This window comes from Pristis pectinata, chromosome 7 (assembly GCF_009764475.1).
Source record: "Pristis pectinata isolate sPriPec2 chromosome 7, sPriPec2.1.pri, whole genome shotgun sequence".
Taxonomy (NCBI): domain Eukaryota; kingdom Metazoa; phylum Chordata; class Chondrichthyes; order Rhinopristiformes; family Pristidae; genus Pristis; species Pristis pectinata.
The window spans coordinates 14,105,305-14,125,842 of NC_067411.1; the positions used below are offsets into that span (position 1 = coordinate 14,105,305).

A 20,538-nucleotide genomic window follows, 5' to 3' on the forward strand; every position below is an offset into this window, starting at 1 on the left:
GCAGGTAAATGGGACTAGCTTAGGTGGGCACCTTGGTCGGTATGGACGAGTTGGGTTGAAGGGCCCGTTTCTATGCTGTAGTTACTCTGTGACTTCTGGCCATTCCTGTGTCTGTGATCAAACATATCAGAAACCATGGGGGATAGGTTGGTGGCAAGAAAAGCAACAAAGTGCAGAAGCTGGAATCGGAAAGAAGAACAGAATATGCTGGGAACACTCAGTAGGTCAGGCAGCGTCTGTGAAGAGAGTTACTGAGTTAATGTTTCAGATCCGAGACCTTTCATCAGAAGTGGGAAAGTGAGCGAAGAATAAAAAGGATTGTGAAGCCACTGAGGGTGAACAAGACTGGGGACCTGTGGAGAACTAAGGGTCTAATGCAAATAAGTAAATAAAAGAAATATATTTTAGTAAAGGTAAGATAAGATAAGATCCCTTTATCAGTCACATGTACATCGAAACACGCAGTGAAATGCATCTTCTGCGTAGAGTGTTCTGGGGGCAGCCCGCAAGTGTCGCCACGCTTCCGGCGCCAACATAGCATGCCCACAACTTCCTAACCCATACATCTTTGGAATGTGGGAGGAAACCCACGCAGACACGGGGAGAACATACAAACTCCTTACAGACAGTGGCCGGAATTGAACCCAGGTCGCTAGTGCTGTAATAGCGTTACACTAACCGCTACACTACCATGTCTGTACCGTGTAAAGAAAATATATTGGAGAGCCTAATGATGGCTTCAGATGCTCTGTCACTGATTGCATTCAACAAAGATTTCTGGATGTTAAAGGCATCAAGGGAGATGGGAACAAAGAAGGAAGTAAGATATAAGTGCCAGGATATAAGAGCTATGAGAGAGAGAAGAGCCATGATCCTGTTGAATGGTGGAGCAGGTACAAGTTGCTAAATGGATAATTCTTGTTCTCATTTTGAAGTTGCAGCCAAAGGCATACACATAGAAAAACTCCCACCCAGATCCCAAAGCACAATTACCTATTGTTTTTAACTGACATCTGACAGCAGGGTTCACTGGGTGGATATTGGGCTTGGAAACCCAGAATAATTTTTGCCATTCCTTGGCTTTGAAAGGAGATGATAACTCTTATACTCCTTTCTGGTGCCCCCAACATGGACTGGGAATCCAACCTGCCCTGCTTCCAGCCGGTACAGCTCAATTTCACATCTGGCTAACCATTTAAAATTCAAGCCACAAGGATAGTTTCTTTGGAAACAACCTCACCATTCATTAGGGGAAATATGATAAATTCAGTTGTTTCTAAGCAAAGTGGAGCAGTTTGATGCACTGACTAAGCCTATAATTCTGCCGAGGTTTGCTTGACTGTGGATACATACTTGCCGATGAAAGCTATGACATGTTAATTCTTAGATAGATGGGAAGAGAATTGGATAGGCTGATTGAGCTAGGGCTTTTGTCTTTGGAGAGAAGGGGGATGAGAGGTGACTTGATAGAGGTCTACATGATGATAAGAGGCATAGATCGAGTGGACAGCCAGAGATTTTTTTCCCAGGGCGAAAATGGCTAACACAAGGGGGCATAACTTTAAGGTGATTGGAGGAAGGTATAAGGGGGATGTCAGAGGTAAGTTTTTTACACAGAGAGTGGTGGGTGTGAGGAACGCACTGCTGGCAGAGGTTGTGGGGGCAGATACGTTAGAGACATTTAAGAGACTCTTAGATGGGCACATGATTGATAGAGAAATGGGAGGGAAGGGTTAGATAGATATTAGAGCAAGATAAAATGTCGGCACAACATTGTGGGCTGAAGAACCTGTACTGTGCAGTAATGTTCTATGTTCTATGTTCTAAATGTTTTATTCACATTTTCTTTGAGGTAACAATTGGAGAAAAAAGCTGGTTTGAGGATTAGGTTTTTTTAATGCGCAATATATAAATAACCTATAACTCTCATAACCTCCACCTTTGTGTGATGCATTTTACAATAATAGTCGATCCCATTTCATGTGTTCCTACTTGTTCTACAGCATAAACAACGAACAAGACCATTCTACGCAGCCCTGGGAATCTGACATTCCCAAAACTACAGCAGCAACAATGCTGAACACATTCTAAAGCACTCACTGCCCTCTTTAAGGACTGGATGTGGAAGCCACAGGCAAGACCAGCATTTGTTGCTCATCCCTAATTGCCCCCTGAACTGAGCAGGCTAAGTCACAATGGGTCAGGTCAAACCAGAGTAGGATGGTAGATTTTCATTCCCAAAGAACATCAGAATCAGAATCAGGTTTATTATCACTGACGTATGTCATGACATTCGTTGTTTTGCGGCAGCAGTATAACATCGCTGATAATCCAGAAGTGTACAACCACCTGCACTGCCCACATTACAACTCCAGGTTTATTTACATTTACATTCATCAACAGCCATGATGAGATTTGAACTTGTTTGCCTTCATCAATGTGCTGACTTCTGGATGCTAACCTTGTTACCACCATATCCTACAGCTATAAAAGGTGCTTTTATGAGTAAGAAATGGGGGAGTTCTCCTTGTTGTTCTGCTCTATATTTCTCCTCAACCAACACCAGTAAAAATAGATTATCTGGCCTTTATTGCACAGTTGTTTGTGGGACATTGTTGTGCTTAGATTGGCTGCTGCACTTCCCTATTCCACAACAGTAACTATGTTAATGAACACTGGAGTAACTTCTTGCAAATTTTTGGGGAATGCCCTGAGACATTGAAAGGCACAATTGTAAATACAAGCTTTTCTTTTTTTAATGTCCATCTTCCACAAGGCAGCTCTCACTGCTAATTGTTGTGAATTATTATAAATTATTTGGTTTCCTCCTCAAACATGGGAGATCTAAAGGCAGAGATATTAAATGAATTCCTTTGGGGATTCTCCAATTCATTGGCTTTCTCTTTGGTGATAAATGAGCATCATAAGAAGGAGAAGGAGTTGGCTATGCAACCCGTTGAGCTGGTTCAACTCACTGATATGATCATGACTAATCATCACCTCAAAGAATTCAATTGATGACCTGTGTTTCAGCAGCTCAAATGAGAAATAAAAACATCTTTCAGTTATCTTTTCTTGGAAGAAATCCACTTCGTCACATATCACGCCTTCACTTTCAATACATTTCCTGTGTATTGTCTTCAATCATAAATCATCATTTTTCCCAACACCATTAAGACATGATATTACTTGTTTCTTATCATGCCATTGTATAAACAAACCATTTCTTTATAATTCAAAAGCCATTTCCTTCAAATTACATATTGACTACATTTTTCCAGGCATGAAATCATGTTAAATGTTGTTATATTCAAATTGCTCCATGCAAAAGCATGCATAATTCAAACTTTGAACAAGGATATGCATTTAATTGCATTGCCTGAATTATGCAGAATGATAGAAATTTCAGCACAGAAAGACTATGTCTGCTGTGGATGTGTGGAAATCTCTAGCCAAAGCTTTCGATTCTAATCAAACTTCCCCACTTTCTCACTCATTACCCCATGGCTCTTAATACTTTACTCAAACTTTTCAATCCCCAAGGTGAGAAATTTGTCTTTGATTAATACCCTTCAATATTCAATGGAACACAATTAAAGGTGGGGAGGGGATGGTTGCAAAAAATTGTCCAAAACATCCAGTGGTACTCTTAAACCCATTTAGTGTTAGTGACCTAAGACAAATTTGGTGGAACGGTTACAGAAATGTGCACAAACGTGAATGTCCTTAGTATTTTGCTATTGAGCTAAAATAAAAACAAACAGCTCATATTGTGAGAGCCAACAATGATGCTTGAGAAATTAGAATACATTTATAGTTATTGGAGTTATTGGAAAGATCAATGGTGATTTTAATCGCATCGTAATAACATGAAAAAATTCTCTAAAAATCAACTTAATCCCAGACACAGTCCTGAGATTTTTGAAGATCAGATATTTATTTATACAGATCTATGATATGCAGGGATGGAGTAACTATTTATAATCCATGCTTCTTCAAATTGTGCTAACTTTCTTATTGGGGCAGAGAGATCTGGCAAAAACTGCAATAAGTTTTCAACAACAGACTTTCTGAAATAATGTTTGACCTTGAGGAACTAAAAATATTTGTTATTTTAAACCCATTTAATTATCACCAAGGTAAAGTTGTGATCAAATACAGAATTGTGTACAATGAACACAATTCCGTGTTGAGTTGAACAAGTTAACATATCACTACAAGTGCAACTTTTGTCGGAATACAGTTGGGAATTGTAGAGGTAAGGCCATTGATTTTATGAAGGTCAAGGTAGATAAGATGTTTGGACTACAGGAGAATCAAAGGTTATTTGGAAAAGGCAGAAAAATAGAGATGATTAGATCAATGTCCAGAGCAGGTCTGAAAGTGGTTAACTGGGGCTTTCAAAGGGAATCAGCAACTTGAAAGAGAATAATTTGCAGGGCTATAGGTAACAGACAGGTGAATAGGATTAATCTGATTGGTCTACTAGCAGCCAGAATGGCATTGATGGGCCAAATGGCCTCTGTTTATGTTATAATGGTTCTGCTATCCTTGGATCTGTTTTACAGATGATTACTGGCCAAGTAACCCACCTTAGCTATGTATGCAGGTATCTATTTGTAAACAGTTGCACTGAAAATGATGTATATAAATAAAACAGTAAAAGGCAAGGGATGTGAAACCTCACTGGCAGTAAAGTGGAAGCCAACACTTAAAGAAAATTAACTCACTGGATGGACAGCTATGATATGTTCTTTTTTTCCTTTATTTTATGTAATTATTCACTTGTTGGGATCTGGGCAATGTTGGTAATGCACATCCCTAACTGCCTTTGTTAAAGTGGCAGTAAGCTGGCTTTTTGAACCACAGAAGTCCTTCTGGTGAAGGTACTTCAACAGTGCTACTGTATAGGGAGCTTCAGGATCTTACAATGATGAAGGAATGGCAATATGTTTCCAAATCAGGATGGTTCATGACTTAGAAGAGAACCTGCAGATGGCAGTTCCCATATGCCTGCTACCCTTCTTGGGGGTGGAAGTCATGGGTTTGAGAGGTAATGTTGGAGTAGTCTAGGCTTGTAACTCTACTGGCATCTTGTGGCACAGTATACCCCGCTGACACGGTCCACCATTGGTGCGGGGAATGAATTGTTTAGAGCAGTGGATGGGGTACCAATCAAGCAATCTGCTTCATCCTGGATGATGTCAAGTGTTGTTGGCACTACTCATCCGGGCAAGTGTTATTCCATCCTACTCCTTACTCATGCCTTGTAGAAGGCAGAAAGAGTTTGGTGTGTCAGGGGATGAGTCGGGGCTATTGACTTCCAGGATTGTTGCTGGAGCTGGGGGAAGCAAATTAGCTGGAAAGATTGCAAAGACTTGCATTGTATAACATCCTTCATCTCAGGATGTTCCCAGAACATGTTGCAGCAGTTTAAATACTTCCGAAATGTGGTCAATGATAAAGGGAATGAAGGCAGCCTGTTTGTACAGGGTGATGGCCCACAGGACAGTGACATGAGCATGCAATCTGTCTCTAGAAATTTTGGATGAGAGCTAAATATTGTTTATGGAAGGTTTAAAATGGTTCCAGATTTGCACTACTGCTAATTAGTAATATTACTGGACTCTGGCATGGATGAATTGGAGTGATAATGCGTATTATTCAGGAACATGGATGTTGCTACCAGTCTGGCCAGGAATGGAATCATATCACACACTTCAGATTATGTAAACAAACATTAGCTCCTCTACCATGTGGGAACATTGGTCAGACACTAATTGGGGCCAGCGACTCCATCACTAAAAGATGTAAGAGAGCCTGGCCCACAGCCTTCTGTGCCTTAGCAATTCAAGTGCACGTCTCCAAACGTCCTAAATGTTGTGAGAGTCTCTGCCTCCTCCATCACTTCAGGCAGTGAGTTCCAGATTCCAACACCCACCAGATGATTTCTTCCCCCCTCAGGTCCCCTCTACTGTCAACATGTTTTTAACCTAGGCTGCAGCTGTAATGACTGAGCAGATCCATCAGAAAATTGCCAAGGATTGGATTAGAATATTAGATATATTCTCTGGATGATTTTAATTCCCCAATGAAAGAATTCCAGATAGTTAGCCATCTCCTCACCCATCCACCTGTAGATGTTTCAATTTAGAGAAATGCTTCTCAATTGATACATTTTCTTGCCATTGGCAAATCAGAGCCCTTTGTGGGCATTCACTGGGTGGTGAGGTTGAGGTGGAGGGCTAGGTTACTAAAGAGAAACACTATTGAATAACAAATTGGAACATGCTCGACATCATCTGGGACCTCATTCTGTTGGTCTCTAAATTTTGGTGTCTCAACTGGCGTACTTTAATAATTTTTTCATGATTTTCTGCTGCTTCTCTATACCATGACAAACAGATGGGAATACCATTAACAGGGTATGATCCACCTGAAACTCTATAGCACATTCCAAACTCCAGGGCTACAAGACACACATAGGCAGGATGCAAGCTATACAAAGTGCCAGTGAGAGAAAGAGACTGTGCACTGTCACAGCCACCAAAGAATATGGTCAAAGACAGAGCCCAGGTGGTATATTAATAAAAAAAGGAAATTGTTCAAGCATGGGTGTAAGAATGTAAACATGTGAAGTGTCTTGTTGAAAAGTTGGGTGGAGAAGTGGCAGATAGAGCTTAATCCAGACAAGTGTGAGGTGATGCAGTTGGGAGGTCAAAAAAGTAAGAGGAAAGTATAAAGTACATGGCAGGACTCATCAGAGCATTAACATACAGAGGGATATTGGGGTCAATTCCATAGGTCCCTGAAAGAGGCAACCAAATGGATAGGTGGTAAAGCAGGTGTGGCACATGCTTGCCTTTATCAGTTAAGGCATTGAGTAGTAAAAGTTAGCAAATTCAATGTTGTTGCTGTATCAAACTTTTGGAGCATCGTGCACATTTCTGGTTGCCACACATTGGAAGAATGTGGAGGCTTTGGAAAGGGTGCAGAAGAGGTTCACCAGAATGCTGCCTGGATTGGAGTGTATTAGCTATGAGGAGAGGGTTGGACAAACTTGGATTCTTTTCTCCTCGAACGCTGAGGCTGAAGAGTTTTTTTCCCAGGGTTGGAAATGTCAGCTGTGAGGCAAGTTTTTATACAGATGGATGCTGCCTGGAGCGGGGCTATCAGGGGAAGTGGAAGAAGCAGCAACATTTAGAGAGGCATTTAGCAGGCACCATGAACAGGCAGGAATGGAGGGAAACAGACCATGTGCAGGCAGATGGGATTAGTTTAGACTGGCATCACAGTCAGCGTATTCATGGTGGACCGAAGGGCTTGGCCCTTTGCTGTACTGTTCTAATGTAACAAGATTGTATGTATAAATTTTTTTCTGAGGAACTTTTCTGTGGAATAAAGTATTGTTTTATTTTGTTAAAACAAAGGTCTTGCTGCTTCTCTATGTGATGATGAGTGAAATTTAAGAGAGGCATCTTGTACAAGGGCTTCAGACCATTAAGCATGTTTCAACCGAGAGTGAACATCACTTTCACTGACATGTGCCACAAAGATACTTAATCTTAAGCTTCATCATTTTATCGTCTTGCCACTGGCAAGGAAAAGCTGTAAACAACATTTGCAGCAGTAATGCTATCTAAGCTTTGAACCTCCTTTTTGAAATTAACCTTGAAAAAGATTGTTTTTTATTCTGTAGTTACAGTAAATACTTCATAAAATTGCCTGTTGCACAATTTAATATTATTGATCGAATGGCAAAAGAAACTTTATAGTGACAACAAAGATTGGAAGGAACGAACATAGGTTTACATCTTCAACATACTATTTGCCCTCAATCAATGTTCCTTCTTGTTGCAGTGGGACTACTGGGCAGCAAGATGTTCAGGGCAGAGCTCCTGCCGTTGAAGAAGCTGATACCTCCAGATATATTATAAAAATACTCCTATCAGGCAATATTCTGTATAGCAGTCATTCAATATTAGTGCATATCTGCTTCCAAGAAGTATCTTCACTGCATGCCTATCTATTCAGAAATTGGCACTGCACTGTTTTACGGATGTGGAGTGTCTCACAGCCAAGGCTATGATTCTTTGAAACACCCCACCAAACTGCATGATTTTTTTGTTGCATCATTGATTGTGGCGTTACTGACATCACTGTCAGTGAACTCCTAAACATCTGGTTTGTATTCTCAGTCACTGAATTAAAGATGATAGTGGAAGAAGCAAAGTTGGAATAAAAGGAGGGAGAGGAACATTAAATAAGAAGGGAGAGAATAAGAGAGACAGAATCAGAATCAGGTTTATTATCACTGGCATATGTCATGAAATTTGTTTTGTCAGCAGCAGTACAGTGCAAGACATAAAGGCATAAAAATTACTATAAGATACAAAAATAAAATAAATAGTGCAAAAGAGGAATAATGAGGTAGTGTTCATGGGTTCATGGACCGTTCAGAAATCTGATGGTGGAGGGGAAGAAGCTGTTCCTGAATTGTTAAGTGTAGGTCTTCAGGCTCCTGTACCTCCTCCCCGATGGGCATGTCCGGGTGGTGAGGTTCTTTAATGATGGATGCCGCCTTCTTGAAGATGTCCTCGATGGCGGGGAGGGTTGTGTCCATGATGGAGCTGGCTGAGTCTACAGCCCTCTGCAGCCTCTTTTGATCCTGCCACATTGGAACCTCCATACCAGGTGGTGATGCAACCAGTCAGAATTCTCTCCACTGTAGAAATTTGCAAGAGTCTTTGATGACATACCAAAATCTCCTCAAACTCCTAATGAACTAGAGCACTGGTGTGCCTTCTGTGATTGCTTCAATGTGTTGGGCCCAAGATAGATCCTCTGAGATGTTGATGCCCAGGAACTTGAAATTACTCACCCTTTCCACCGCTGACCCCTCAATGAGGACTGGTGTGTGTTCTCCCGACTTCCCCTTCCTGAGGTCCATAATCAACTCCTTGGTCTTGCTGACGTTGAGTGCATGTTATTGTTGTGACACCACTCGAGCAGCTGATCTATCTCACTCCTGTACGCCTCCTCATCGCCATTTGAGATTCTGTCAACAACAGTGGTGTCGTCAGCGAATTTATAGATGGTGTTTGAGCTGTGCATAGCCACACAGTCATGAGTGCAGATAGGGTAGAGCAGTGGGCTAAGCACGCATCCTTGAAGTGCGCCTGTGTTGACTGTCAGTGAGGAAGAGAGGTTACTACTGATCTGCACTGACTGTGGTCTCCCGATAAGGAAGTCGAGGATCCAGTTGCAGAGGGGGTGCAGAGGCCCAAGTTTTAAAGCTTGTTGATTAGTACTGAGGGGATGATGTGTTGAATGCCAAGCTGTAATCAATAAACAGCAGCCTGACGTATGTTTTGCTGTTGTCTAAGTTGTCCAAAGCGAGTGGAGAGCCAAGAGATTGTGTTTGCTGTAGACCTGTTGTGGCAGTTGGCAAATTACAGTGAGTCCAAGTCCTTTCTCAGGCAGGGGTTAATTCTAGCCATAACCAACCTCTCAAAACACTTAATCACCATGGATGTGAGTGCTACCAGCCGATAGTCATTGAGGCAGCTCACCATGCTCTTCTTGGGCACTGGTATGATTGATGCTCTTTTGAAGCAGGTGAGAGGTTGACGATGCCCTTGAACAATCCAGCCAGTTGGTCGGCACAGAAAAAGGGCAAAATGTTAAAAAAAAACTCTCACTTCCTTATGACAGAGGTAGAGGCCATTCTGTCCATCAAGCCTTTACCAGATCTTGCAGCAATCCCATTCGCCCACTTATTTCCCTTCAATCTATTTTCTCACACATGCCATTGAAATACCTCTGATTCTCCTGTCATCCACCAACACTAATTACAACTTATGGTAGCCAGTTAACCCAACAACCAGCATGTCTTTTAGATGTAAGAGGGAAAACTGGGGCACCAGGGATAGCCCAAATGGGGAGAACTTGTACACAGTGAAGTTCAGGAAGTTCAGAGGGATCTGGGGGTTCATATCCACAGATCACTGAAAGTTGCCTCACAGATGGATAGGGTAGTTAAGAAAGCTTATGGGATGTTAGCTTTCATAAGTCGTGCGATCGAGGTTAAGAGCCACGAAGTAATGATGCAGCTTTACAAAACTCTGGTTAGACCACACTTAAAGTACTGTGTCCAGTTCTGGTCGCCTCATTATAGGAAGGATGTGGAGGCGTTGGAGAAGGTGCAGAGGAAATTTACCAGGATGCTGCCTGGATTAGAGAGTATGGATTATGAGGAGAGACTAAAGGAGCTAGGGCTTTACTCATTGGAGAGAAGGAGGATGAGGGGAGACATGATAGAGGTATATAAGATATTAAGAGGAATAATAGAGTGGACAGCCAGTGCCTTTTTCCCAAGGCACCAATGCTCAATACAAGAGGGCATGGCTTTAGGGTAATGGGTGGAAAGTTCAAGGGAGATGTCAGAGGAGGTTTTTTCACCCAGAGAGTGGTTGGTGCATGGAATGTGCTGCCTGGGGTGGTGGTGGAGGCTGATATGTTGGTCAAGTTCAAGAGATTGTTAGATAAGCATATGGAAGAATTTAAAATAGAGGGATATGTGGGAGGAAGGGGTTAGATAGTCTTAGGAGTGGTTTGAAGGTCGGCACAACATGGTGGGCCGAAGGGCCTGTATTGTGCTGTATTGTTCTATGGTTCTATGGTTCTAAGAGTTCACTACATGAGGGAGGACATGTCTACTGTTCCATTTCTGGACCATCATGAACAAATCCCATGTTAGGGGAACATATCATCGAATTAACTGGCTTCTTATATCATGAAATACCAGATTTTATAGACCTCAAGGTGATTTGTTTGTACTAATGGTGTAAATCCAGAAATTTTAAATACTAATTACTACCAATACAATGCAACCCTCCAGGATAACTGGAACACATCGCATATCTCTTCCTCCATATCAGTTGCTGTTTTTTTATCATACCACAGATGATTGGTGGGTGCCGTGAACTTATTGTTATTTTCCCAACAGCTTCTGGTTTGCTGTATTTAGTGAAGGGCAGGTAATGTCATTCTTCTGCCCAGTTGATGTTTGCGTAAACCTCAAGCAAAGTTATTGATAGACTCTAAAGCTCCTCATTACTATCAAAAAAAAAACAAACCTGGCATTCAGTGAAGGTGAAAGCTCTGTTTCCACATTAAAGCATACGACAAGACAATCTCAGTGTCGTCAATCTGTCTTCACCGATGGTCCAGAGGTGTAACTGAGGCCAATTATTGTCACAGGAGACACAACTGTCTAGGACAGTGTAATTACTGCTTTCCATCAATCTGGCAAACAACAAACTCTTTGAACGGGAAAGGAAACTGACTGCTCAGTGAAACAGAATTCATAAGCACTTCTGTAATCATAGGTTCCTGTCAGGCAGTAACCGTGCATTTAGTTGTGGAGTGGTTTCTGCAGCAGTGGTCCACAACTGCATCTGCTCCCTTTTGACGTGTTTTCCTAGCATTTTTGGGAAGAGACTGTCACACACTTGATGGACCTCCTTCAGTTCCAAACCTTGGTCTAAAAGTATACGTAGCTTATCAGGATAAACAACAACAGGGGTGGGTGACATAGCTGTCAGAACCACAGCCAGTACTGCTCCTGCTATCAAAAACAGAAAATACTGGAAACGCTCATTGAATCACACAGCATGGAAACAGGCCCTTTGGCCCATCGAGTCCGTGCCTACCATCAAACACCCAACTACACTAATCCTATGCTAATCTCTTTTTATTCTCCCCACATTCTTATCAACTCTCCTCAGATTCGGCCACTCAACTGCACACAATCTGCAGTAGTTAATGAACCTACCATCCCCTGTGTTTATGGGATTAGGGAGGAAACTGGAGCACCTAGAGAAAACCCATGCAGTCACAGGGAGAATGTGCAAACTCCACACAGACAGCGCTGGTGGTCAGGATTGAATTTGTGTCGCTGGAGCTGTGAGGCACCGTGGCTCTACCAGCTGCATCACTGTGCTATCCCTCAGCAGGTTAGCTAGCACCTGTGGAAAAAGGAGTTAATGTTTCAGTTCTGGGAAGGATCCTTGACCTGATATGTTCCTCTTTCCCCACAGATGCTACCTGACCCACTGAGTGTTTCCAGCATTTTCTGATTCTGTTTCAGATTTCAAGAAGAGAAGCGTAGAATCATAGAAAATAGGCTGTTTCTATGAGCAATTTCTGTGTACTTTCATGCGTCAGGTTTCATCAGCTTCATCGTGGATGGTGGAGTTGTCATCAGTTACACAGGTTCCAAGGAGTACAAGACTGCAGTGGAATATTGGAATCATAGAGTCATACAGCACGGAAGCAACCCCTTCGGTCCATCTTATCCATGTCGACCAAGGTGCCTAACTAAGCTAGTTCCATTTACCTGTGTTTGGCCCATATCCCTTGAAACCTTTCCAATCCATGTACCTGTCTAAATGTCTTTTAAACTTTGTAATTGTACCTGCCTCAGCCACTTCTTCACATACACACTACCCTCTGTGTGAAAGGTTGCCCATCAGGTCCCCTTTAAATTTTTCCCCTCTCACCTTAAACCTATAGTTATACCTATCACCTCTCAGCTTATTACATCTCTCCCCCCCACCTACCCACCTACCTTCCCCCCCTCACCTGGACTCGCCTATCACCTGAACTCACCTATCCCCTACCTGTGTGTGCTCCTCCTCCTCCCCCCACCTCCTTTATTCTGTCTTCTGCCCTCTTCCTTACCAGTCCTGATGAAGGGCCTCGGCCCGAAATGTCGACTGTTTATTTCCCTCCATGGGTGCTGCCTGACTTGCTGAGTTCCTCGGCACTTTTTGTGTATTAAACCTGTGACCTCTGGTTTTAGACATCCTTGCACTGGGAAAAAGGACTGTGACCATTCATCTTATATCTTATCTATGCCCTCATGATTTTATAAACCTCTATGAACTCACTGTTCAGCATCATGCACTCCAGGGAAAACAGTCCAGCCTTTCCAGTCTCTCCTTATAACTGAAGCCCTCCAGTCATGGAAACATCCTTGTGAATCTTTTCTGTCCCTTTCCAGTTTAATGATGTCCTTCCTATAGGTAGGCAAGCAGAGCTGCACACAATACTCCGTGTGGTGTCACCAATGTCTTGCACAGCTGTAACATGATGTCCCAACTCCTGTACTCAATGCCCTAACCGATGAAGGCAAACATGCCAAACACCTTCTTCCCAATCAATGGCACACCAGTCATGCCATAAGAAACCACCAGCTAGTGGTAGTACACACGTCTGACTTTCACACCATGGGAATACAGAAGGCACTGGAAGTCATTTGCTGGCATATCTGACCCACTGCTCCATCCCTGGACCCAGCACTACCTGGGGACAGAGCAGCGGGTCAGATATGCCAGCAAATGACTTCCAGAGCCTTCTGTACCTGGGATGGTTCCTCATCAAACCCGGCAGAGAGGCAGCTACACTGCAAGTCTGTCCCCTGTGCTTCACACCAGCCAGACCCCATGCAGTAGTGCAGCTCCATCCATTTGAACAATTTACGAACCTTTATTAAAATGGTAACTAAATCCAAGTGGTCTTGCTCCTTTATTTTAATTAATATTAACATCGTAGTGAATTTATATATGTATTTTAAAATGTATTAATTATATAAATGAATTTTATAATTTTAAAGATTACTTTTTCGATGATGTAAATGTATTTAACTGCTTCTGAATGCTTCCGATCATGCAGTGTAAAGGGAAGGGTGCCTGTGTGCACCATTTGAGGCCCACTGGTCACTCCACATTGTCGGATGAGAACATCCAGTAAATTGGGAGCCACGCAGACTCAAAATGTGGATGTACAGTGAGAGGCAAAGCTGAGCATGATCCTGTGCCAGGTCACGGGCTCCATGGGTCAGAGATCAAAATGTGATTGCTGCCACAAGTTCTCAGGCACAGAGTGTGACACTGCGCCTGCTCTGTGGGTGTGTGGCTGTGATGCTGCTCTGCTGCATAGAAAAGATAGGAAGTGAAAGGGAAAGCAAATCATGCATTTAAACATGTCTTTCATCTTATGGTGACATGTCAGATATGTATTAGCATGTTTAATGTTCATAGAACACTACAGCACAGGAACAGGCCCTTTGGCCCACAATGTTGTGCTGAATTAATTAAGCAAATAATACCTAATGTTTTCTGCCTGCACATGGTCCATAACCTTCCCTTCTCTGCAGATTGATGTGCCTATCTAAGAGCCTCTTAAACACCTCTTTCGTATCTGCCTCTACCCACCACCCCTAGCAGCTCAGTGCAGGTACCCACCACTCTCTGTGTAACAAACTTGCCCCACACATCTCCTTTGAACTTTCCCCCTCTCACCTTAAATGCATGCCCTCTAGTATTAGACATTTCGATCCTGGGAAAAAGATATGAAATGTTTACTCTATCTACGCCTCTCATAATTTTTATAAACTTCTGTCATATCGCCACCCATAATTACTGTATGCTGTAGGACGGACAACAGCCACTTTATACACAGCGAAGGCAACCATTAGATTTGATAGATTATTGTCATATACACCAAGGTGCAATGAAATTCCTTGTTCGCAAGAATAGAGAACATAGAACATTACAGCACAGTACAGGCCCTTCGGCCCACAATGTTGTGCCGACATTTTATCCTGCTCTAAGAACTATCTAACCCTTCCCTCCCACATAGCCCCCTGTGTAGAAGGCCACAGTCTACATGGTAATAATCAATCTAACCTGCAGCGCAAAAAGCCAGAATGGTGCAAAGATTGTCCTACAATCAGAAGTAGCGCGAAAATACCGGAGTGACAATAACGGAATGGACAGTTAATCTATTTTAATTGGAATCGTTGAGAAACAAAATGTTGCACTCCTTCGACATTGTGCGGTTACTCAAAGACATCTTGACATCCTGGGGTTGATAACAAATGAGATCTCTTGTGGCATCTTTCACTTTACAAGTTCCATGGCCGGCGTTTGCACCACCGTTTATACCCACAATCAAAAGGTGTGGATTACACGCCTTATTTTGGCATCTCACTCGCTCGTGGCATTTTCTTCTGAATCTCCTCCCTTTTTATTAGGATAACTGGTTTGCCAAGACGTTTTCGCCAAGCCAACGCTCTTAATCGTTTGGGCGGTGGAACTGTGGTTGGCGATGCAGAGGGGAGCAGGGGGAGGGTGAGATGCTAGCAAGGGGAGGAAGGTGACCTTTGAGAGCGACAGAAGAGAAGGGCAGGAGACTACTGGGGGTGGGGGAGTACATCAGCGGCCAGGGTTAGCAGTAAGCGAGTGGAGGCTTTTACAGCTGTGTTGACAAACAATTTCAGCAGCGTCACACAGCACATAAGGCCATAAACACAACATCTGTAGTCCACATTTCTTCTGAAAGTGAACATAATGCTTCAATCAGCCGAACTGAAGGTTGAATTGAGTTTACAGTAGCCTCCTTCAATGAGTGAGAGCGCCCTCCAGCTATGGCAGCAGAGAGCAAACGCCCTGTACCTTCACAACTGCTCATTCTCAGTCCCCGTTCATGCTGTCTCAACCCTGCCTTTCTTCCTCACCCCACACGTCCGCTGCCTCCCACTTTGCTTGCCGAATGCCTCTTGGCTTCTTGTGCCTTGGCCTACTGATGGCGCCTACCCCATCTCGACTGCGTCCGTGTCTGCACGGTATGACAGCTCGAGGAGACCTGCTCACCATGTTGCAGTGAATGAGTATGCAACGGAGAAAGTCTTCCAACTTTCTGTACGGTACCAATCTCAAGTGGCAGCCGTCTCCTGCCACTGATAGCACTCCATTAATGTAAACACGTTTTATTTGTGTGTGGTTTTGACATGCCTGTCTCCTATTTTCTGGCTCTGTGTACATGTCTCTGCTTCTGCGTGCCTGTTTATATTTTCTGTCACATTACATGATATTCTGTCCAATGCTTCAGTTATGTCACATGTGAGTTCTCCAAGCCCTTCTCCTCCAAGTCTATTTCCCCTTTAAATCTGTTCATTTTACTCACTGTGCCGTGGTAATTGCCCCACATTCTTTCTGCTTAAGCTTCCTCTATTCCATCCCCTTCGTTATTTACCTATATCCCATCCATTGATCTATCTTTCTCTATCTGTCTGCTTCTCTGTCTTTGCAAGGCAGTACATAGAAAGTAGCGAGATCTCGCTGTGTGTGAAATTCCCCAGTGTGGGATCTGCAGCCGCGTGGGTCGCACCTTTCTCTATAACCCATCTGTCAAATCTATCTTTGTGTATATTTAGGACGTTTTATTCTCCCTTTCACTCATCTGCAGTACGTCTGGGTCCTCTCCTGTTCTGCTTCACGGTGGTCTTCTCCATGGGTCTTTCTCTTCAACTTTAACTGTCATCTCCCCTTGTCATCTGTGCCCTCTCTGACTCATACCCTGACTTCTCTCCCTTCTAACACCTTCTATAGTCCTGACAGTCACACCCGCCACATTCTCAGTCGAGGCTGATAGAAATCTCTCAGGCTAGCGGTCTCAATCGTTCGCCATTGTGTGGAACTTCCCCGGAGCTACAAAGGGGGCAGGGGATTGACTCGATACCCTCAGTGCGTTTCATCCCTACTGCACCTCTTCCTCCTTCCCTTTCCCTGTTCCCTGCGCACAGACGATAGTCTTCCCCTTTACCCTTCTCCCCTTGCTCCGTCTTTCTCCCTGAACAGCGAAAGGAGCTCTGATTTATAAACACGTTTGTCCCCTGGCTGAGTCTCTTGAAAGCAGCTTGAGCGAGAAGCGGTCAGAAATCTTCTGAGAGATGTTACAGTGTGAAATCCACCCTTCAACTCGCGAACAAACGGTTACAATTAATCGTTGCAATGGAACTGTTTTAGGTGGGGTAAGTTGGGGTGGGCGCAGATATATATTGGAGAAAGAAACTGTAACAAACCATCCTAACCCCAGCTACAAAACACTGAAGGGAGTTCTCCACACACTTCGTAGTCTGCCACTTCATAAATTTCTCCACGACCTGACTGGACTGATCTAGAGCGACGCCCCCGTCTGTGAGCAGTATGGGTCCTTAGTTAAACTGAAACCTTCGCCGGTCAGTTAAAGGGGAAGGAGGGATTGGAGGGAACCTCCTTCCTCGCTCCGATATGCACACGGTCAAGGCTCGGCCAGCTCGCCATCTCTCCCACTCCCGACCGAATCCAACGTTAACAACCTAACGAAATGCGCAAGATCCCGCCGCCTGCGGAGAATGCGGCCGTTTCCTCTATCTACTGAAGAGATCGCTTCTGCGAATTCTAACATTCCGAGAATATTTAAAGTATAACAGCATTACACAGTTAAATAGCTCTATTAAAATTTTACACATATAAAGTTACATGCATGCTTGAAAATGTTATATATCAGTTATGTATTAAACCCCATAAACGCATTGCTATCGTAAAGTTACATATATGCATTACATGTCACATAGCTATTTAGCAACATGTTGCGTAAGTACATGCAACAAGTTACATGTATGTATTGTTTTGAACATAATGTTACATATACAACGAGATATATGTATGAAGTTCCGATTGTGTATGAACGTTCCATGCATTTGCTAAAAAAAAGTTGCATCGATCTATATTAAAAAGTTCAGCCAAATTCCTCCAGCTCTTCCAGCCCCAGAGCCGGTCGCGAACATAGACTGTGATCGCTCGCAGCCTGCTGGAGCGCCTGTTTAAAAAAGTTAAGATGGTTCGCTACAGAACAGTAGCTGATCAGCAACAACAGCGAGAAGTAAAATAAAGGCACGAAAAAAAATCTCTTTACCTTCGCATCTACCGGGTCCTGATAATCATCGTAATAGTCTTGGCTGGATTCATAAGCAGAGTCCCTTTGCAAGAAGGCAGTGTAAATCAGAAAGAGAGAGATCTCCAGAATGAGCATCTTTGTGCTGGGATGCAGCAGTAAGCCGCCTGGCGAGCGGTGCAATAATAATATTAATCCTCGATCTTTTTTTTTGCTGTTCCCCTGCCCTTTACGGATCAATGTGAAAGGAAGGAGCGGAGTGTGTTGGGGTGATTGATGGTGCTGCGGAGTCAGCGGCGTTCACGGTTCTTGTTTGGAAACCGCACCGAGTCTGGTGTCCTTGGGTAACTCTCTCCCAGGAGCCAGACGTTTTATCCGCGGGTCGCCCGAATCAGCAGCGCTTTCACTGGGAAGGTACCGGCACTCTGGTCTGACTGTTGGGTAACAGGGAGCCACGGAAGCAAGCTGGGCATGGTTATTGTGCAGTCAGCACGGCGGCCTCTCCAACTGGTAACCGCGGCCCTCTCCCCAACACTGACTGACGTTGGGTTAGGTCTTCGGCTTCACTATTTATACGAGGAGTTTAGCAGGGAACAGGAAAAAGAAAGAGAGAGAGAGGGGGGGACACGTGCACTGTGTAGCTGAGCGCAACCAGGAAACGGCTCTGACAATCCCCACGTGGCTAGAAAAATAATATAAAATGCACATGTCAAGTTCTGGCTTGTATCCTTTTCCAGAGTCTGAAGTTTTGACAGGTCGCTCTGGGCTCCACGGAGTGTTTCTGTTACTAGTAGCGACCACTTGAAGTTACCCGTCTGCATGCACTCTCTGAATACTTGGCTGCTCCGTAGTCCATGGGGAGGAATTTGCATTGATGTAGCATCTCACGACGTTCCAAAGCGCCGTAAGCTACTGTTGTACACTTTCAAATCTTAGCCTTGAGTGTAACGCAAGGAAGTGGGGCTCCCAACTTTCGCACAGCAAGCTCCCACAATCCGCAAAACCCGACTTTCCTGTACTCGGGAGAATGCAGACGCTGGAATCCGGAGAATCAAACAATTTGCAGGAGGAACTCAGCGGGTCAGGCAGCATCGGTGGGGGGAAGTAGACAGTCGACACCTCATGCTTTTAAGGAAGAAAGTTGAGGGGGAGAACACTCTAGGTCATCTTCTACAGAGTCAAAGCTCTTGCTCGTCTTCTGGGGTCAAAATTGAGGGGGAGAACGCTTTAGCTCGTCTTCTACAGAGTGCCCTGGGATCTTTCAAAGTCACCTGATGGGGCAGGTGGGCGCCCGTTTAACAGGTCAGCCCCAACACTGACGCGCTCCCTCAGTGCTGTGCGGAGCTAACTCAGGTTAGAGTCTCAGTACAACACAGCGTAAACAAAATACTAACACCAGCTAGCAAGAATGACACGAGCAAATATATTGGTCTGATTTGGTGTAGGCTTTAATGAACAATTATTTTTTAAAATCTTTATTTTTGGAAAGGAGGGCATTGCTGGAAATGGAGAGTGCTTATTGTCCATTCTCCCGTTGACATTCCTGGCTATTTTACTGTTGTCATTTCCAGACCTCTTTCATGACGCCGTTAACCCTTGAAACCGGTTGAAAACACATATTTCTCAATTAACATTTTAAAAAAAAGTAGGTGGTGCTTTGAACGAAAGGTTTTGGTCGAAGCTGCAGAGGAAGGGGAAAGGTATTCCGATCAGTGAGCAGCTCTCCCGTGTGGAAACGTCTGGGACTTCTGCGGTTCCAGGGTCAGATTACTTCAGGATCCATCACTGGACCATGCAGGGAAATTGGGACCCCCAACATTTGGACGTCGGGAGGCTGTTGGCAACGACGAGATAGTGAACGAAGTTTAATCTCAGTGTTAACCGGTCTCAAAATGTCCTGTTGAGACTTTCGGAGGAACAACAGGCAGGTTTAGCCAATGCATTCTGAACGTCCCTTTACATGACAGACTGCCCTGCAATGCATAACATGCCTTTGACGATGTCATTCCCGCAGCCGATGTTCCGACTGTGAACTGCATTTCATGCAATTATACACTACAGAAAGAGGCCATTCTGCCCATCGTCTTTGTGCCAGGAACTTCTCTGAATGAACTTCTCAATAAGTCTTAATCCTTTGCCCTTTCCCCGTGGGCATGTACATTTTTTCTCTGTTAAATGTGCGTCTAAATCCCCTTTGAAAGCTACCATGGAACTGAATCTGGGTCTTTTCACTGGATACATCTCTGATGCCTGTTTTCCATCGCGTGTAGCAGAAATAGAACAACTACCATGATTGGCAGACATAATTGTCTCAAAAGCATATTTTATATCATTTTCGCGGTTGTTATTTTACTGGAATTGTTGACTATTAAAATGTTGATTCTAAAATTTCTCTGATTATGATCATGAGAACTAGGAGCAGGAGTAGGCCACTCGGCCCCTCGAACCTGCTCCACTATTGTTGATCTGATTGTGGCATCAATTGGACATTCCCACCTACTCTTAGTAACTGTCGACTTCTGAACATCAAGAAACTTTTTACCCCTGCCTTAAAAATATTTACTTTGTTTCAATTCTTCTACAGAGATAAAGGTTCCAAAGACTCATGACTCTCTGAGAGAAAACAATGTTGCCTTACCCCTGTTTTAAATAAGTGACCTCTAGATCCTCCCACAAGAGGAAACCTCTTCTCTCCATTCAACCTGTCAAGACCTGTCAGGATGTCATATGCGTCAATAGAGTTCCCGCTCACTC

General features: G+C 43.7%; 1 protein-coding gene across 1 annotated transcript in view; it reads right to left on the reverse strand.

Moving 5' to 3' along the window:
* vegfc (vascular endothelial growth factor c) overlaps positions 1 to 19,156 on the reverse strand; it is a 172,452-nt gene extending 153,296 nt beyond the window's left edge. Inside the window, exon 1 of the mRNA XM_052019779.1 lies at positions 17,806 to 19,156. Coding sequence (XP_051875739.1) covers positions 17,806 to 17,922 — 117 coding nt within the window. The 5' untranslated portion in view covers positions 17,923 to 19,156. The remainder of the gene's footprint in view (positions 1 to 17,805) is intronic.
* Positions 19,157 to 20,538: the final 1,382 nt, after the last annotated feature.